Raw genomic sequence first — 3,500 nt, 5'->3', positions numbered from 1 at the left:
ATTAAACAAACCTTACTTAATAAAAGTTTCAAATTAGTTTTTATATATATAAGGGTTATGTGAAATAAAGTCAAGTAATTTGGCATTATCCAATAACATATTATATTAATACTTGTTTAAAATTTGGTAACTCGGTAGTCTTCGGACATTGGTAATGGGTCAAATATTGGTTGTTGGATAAAACTTATATAATGAAGTTCTTTCTCTAGATCTTCATACATTTAGTAAACACAGTCAGCAGTCACAAAAACGTTAAAACATTCTCACTTTTATTACTTGTACTGAGTGTTTTAACTTTATATATGTAAGGAAATCTTTATATTTCATGATTTGTGTTACAAATCTAATGTCAGATTCTAGCAAAAGGTGCCACATAACAGATCTAGTAATGTCTAGAAAAGTGAAATTTGACGTTAATAACAACTAGACCATGACTACTATTTCAGTTTAAAAACATTTTTGGCTGATAATATATAACTGTTGTTGTTGTTAAAAGAAAAAAAATTCAGACATTTTAACACTTTTTTTTTACTGCCCTTTACACTGTACATGGTTTTAGTTAAATAATGGCCCAAAAGTCAATTGATATCCACATTTTAAAAATAAAGACTAAAACAGATATACGTTTTAAATAGTTAAAAAAAGTAAATAAGTGAATTTAAATTAGAAATAAAAATACATTTTTCCTGAACCATGAAATAAGAGATTAAGTCTTTATTTCATGTATAATATAAAATCAAAATATCGTTTACCTGCCAGCTTCCTTAGTTCTAATACCGATGGTAAAATTGGTGGATCACAAGTTTGTAGGAAGAATATTATCATCCAGGTGAATGCATAGCTGGTAAGTTTGTGGCCAGAGAAAGTTAACCTAAGTCTTTTACCCCAGTAATGAAGAGTCATAATCAATGGTGAGACTCGTGGGTCCAGCAGGCCATACAACCTCAACAAACGACTATTGTGAACAACCAGGCTAAAGAGGACAGAAAATACATTTAGAATAAAATAATAATTGTATTACTAAGAAAGAGAGTTTAGTTATATAGTACTTTAAATCACAAAAAAATAAAACTTCATGTACACTTAACTTGAAGTTCAAGTTCATTTCTACGCTCGGACAGCATTTCTCAATACCCTGTACAAGATTAATTAATTATGAAAAAAAAAATGCTTATATCAAAGTTTAAGAGCTAAATTATACATAGCACCTCTATGATAACTAAAATATTTTCACAGTATGAAACTTGTTCATTCAAGTACATAACAAAAAGCTTACTCAATATTCTAATAATAAACACAAAACGTTTTTACTTTATGCTTTAAAAGATTAGTGCTCATACATTTTCTGCCTCTTATATTTAGGTTTCTAGTAGGTTCAGATGTTCAGTTTCTTGTAAATGCTAATTTAAAGTTTTCTTTATCTACCCCAGTACTAATTATTAACTTCGTGTTTTAATTATATCGTTTAGTGCCATGTAAAATAATCAAATAATCCAAATTAGTATTTTCAATTATTTCAACTCTCCAAAGTAATCAAAATATTCTCCATTATGACTTATTTATTAATTCATGGTAATGAAGTCTAATCAGCATTATGACTTAGAAAAAGTAAAAAAAAAACTAATAAAAATTAGTGTTTCTAATTGTTATTACTTTTAATAATTCTAACTGCGTGAATATCTCACGTGAGAATAATCCATTGTAACCTATTAATAAATAAGCTTGACAATTGATCAATTAGCGAATTCCACTGACCATCCGGCTCTATACCACAGTATTCTGACTGGAAGAAAATGTGGTAACTTTTCATCAGAAGTACTAGTGTTTGGCCACTGACAGTAATATAATACAACATTTTATGAATACTCTAACAGCATTACAGAAATTAACTTCAAGTTTATGTTAAAAATCTGATTAAGGTATCTATCTTAAGAATACAACCAAATACAATAAAATTCATTACCTGCAACACAACCAAATACAATAAAACTCATTACCTGTAACACTTTTAAGATGCTGAACATAGCAATTACCATATCCCTCTCCCTTATTGTTAAATAAAATATTTTTACAAAGCCTAATCCAATGCTTCTTACATTGCTCATATAGTAGGCACAAGGTGCTTTTAATTAGCCAATCACAATGTTCCATGTTTTCCTCACTTAATAGCAAGTACTTATCATTAAATTATATAAATAACAAGGTACAGTTTATAACAAATATAGATGACACTTTCATCATTAAATATCACACACTGTTAGCTAACTCTACAATACCTCTTCTTAATGTAAGTAATCTAAAAGAGCACCCTAGAACATTTGTGTTGAAACGAAATTTCACGACTGACACTGTAATTAATGTGCATGCCACGAGTCTGAACCAAACAGGTAATGCACGTAGTCAGACACTAGGTACTAAACTTGTACAAAGTGCCAGAGAAATTAAATCGACAATAAATCATACGACACTACAAGATTTCTCAGAGTAAAGAATAGATAGTTCTTGATATTTTTTTTCTCCATTTCAAGGTAATGTTAAACTTCTTAATTCACATTGAAAGCACCTGGACATGATGAAACAAAAGTTAGAACTTGCCTTACTTAGAGCTGTACAAGATGTATCCCTTGGAACTAATGAGAAAGATAAAACCATTATATATGAATATTTTGTCATACATCTAACATTTACACTGTTATTTCCATCCAAAGCTTGCCCTGCGGTATTTTCTGGTAGAACCAATTTCCCAACAAGTATCAGATAGTTAAACCTGTAAGTAACAGCAGATTCAATCTAGAAATAAAGGGAGTCTTCTCTAATAGGTAACTTGACCGAGTACTTTTAAGTGTAAAATAACGAGTCTGGACAAATAAGAATAAATCTCTATAGAACTAAAATACCTTTTTCTTGAATTCGACACGTTAACTTGCTTAATTTTTCATTAGTTCCCTCACAGCCATTATATTTAGTCAGCATCATAATCAACCAGCAAAAGATATTACTGTTCCAGTCTTTTTAACCCGGATGCTATACATTTCATCAAAATATTCCCTGGGGTAGAGGAGACACAAACTACCACAGACAACAAAGAAACAAAGCAAACATAACAAGGTAATTTTAATGACTTTCTGGAACACGTGTTGCTACCATTAAAATACTGAAACTAAACAACTAATAAATGTTAAAATTTGCTGTATCACTAGAGCAAGTAAAAAAACCTATGATATGCTAGCATATCGCAGCCCTACATAAAACAATTTCAGTTTCTAAACTTTATAATTACATACTGAAAACCTACCTGCTCTTAGAGGAAACGTCACAATCCACATTAAAGCCAGAGTGCACGAAGTGAATAATTTGACAGCGTTTACTTGGAATAAACACTACGTTTCTACATTTTGGAATCCTGCGTATTACTTTAATTATGAACTTCAACTGCATTTCCTGAGGCATCTTGTGAATTATATCAACAGACACCAAACCACTTATAATATCATGCACAG

The 3,500-nt window shown here is 30.2% G+C and overlaps 1 protein-coding gene across 1 annotated transcript in view; it reads right to left on the bottom strand.

Annotated features, from left to right (window-relative positions):
* Window positions 1-3,500, bottom strand: part of LOC106463133 (speckle targeted PIP5K1A-regulated poly(A) polymerase-like) — a 25,355-nt gene that overhangs the window by 10,085 nt on the left and 11,770 nt on the right. The window contains exons 6-7 of the mRNA XM_022390562.1: window positions 3,296-3,479; window positions 753-973 (exon numbers count right to left, since the gene is read on the bottom strand). Of these exons, the coding sequence (XP_022246270.1) occupies window positions 753-973; window positions 3,296-3,479 (405 nt within the window). The remainder of the gene's footprint in view (window positions 1-752; window positions 974-3,295; window positions 3,480-3,500) is intronic.

This window comes from Limulus polyphemus, unplaced genomic scaffold (genome assembly GCF_000517525.1).
Source record: "Limulus polyphemus unplaced genomic scaffold, Limulus_polyphemus-2.1.2 Scaffold1332, whole genome shotgun sequence".
Taxonomy (NCBI): Eukaryota; Metazoa; Arthropoda; class Merostomata; order Xiphosura; family Limulidae; genus Limulus; species Limulus polyphemus.
This window is presented reverse-complemented; position numbering and strand designations above follow the sequence as displayed.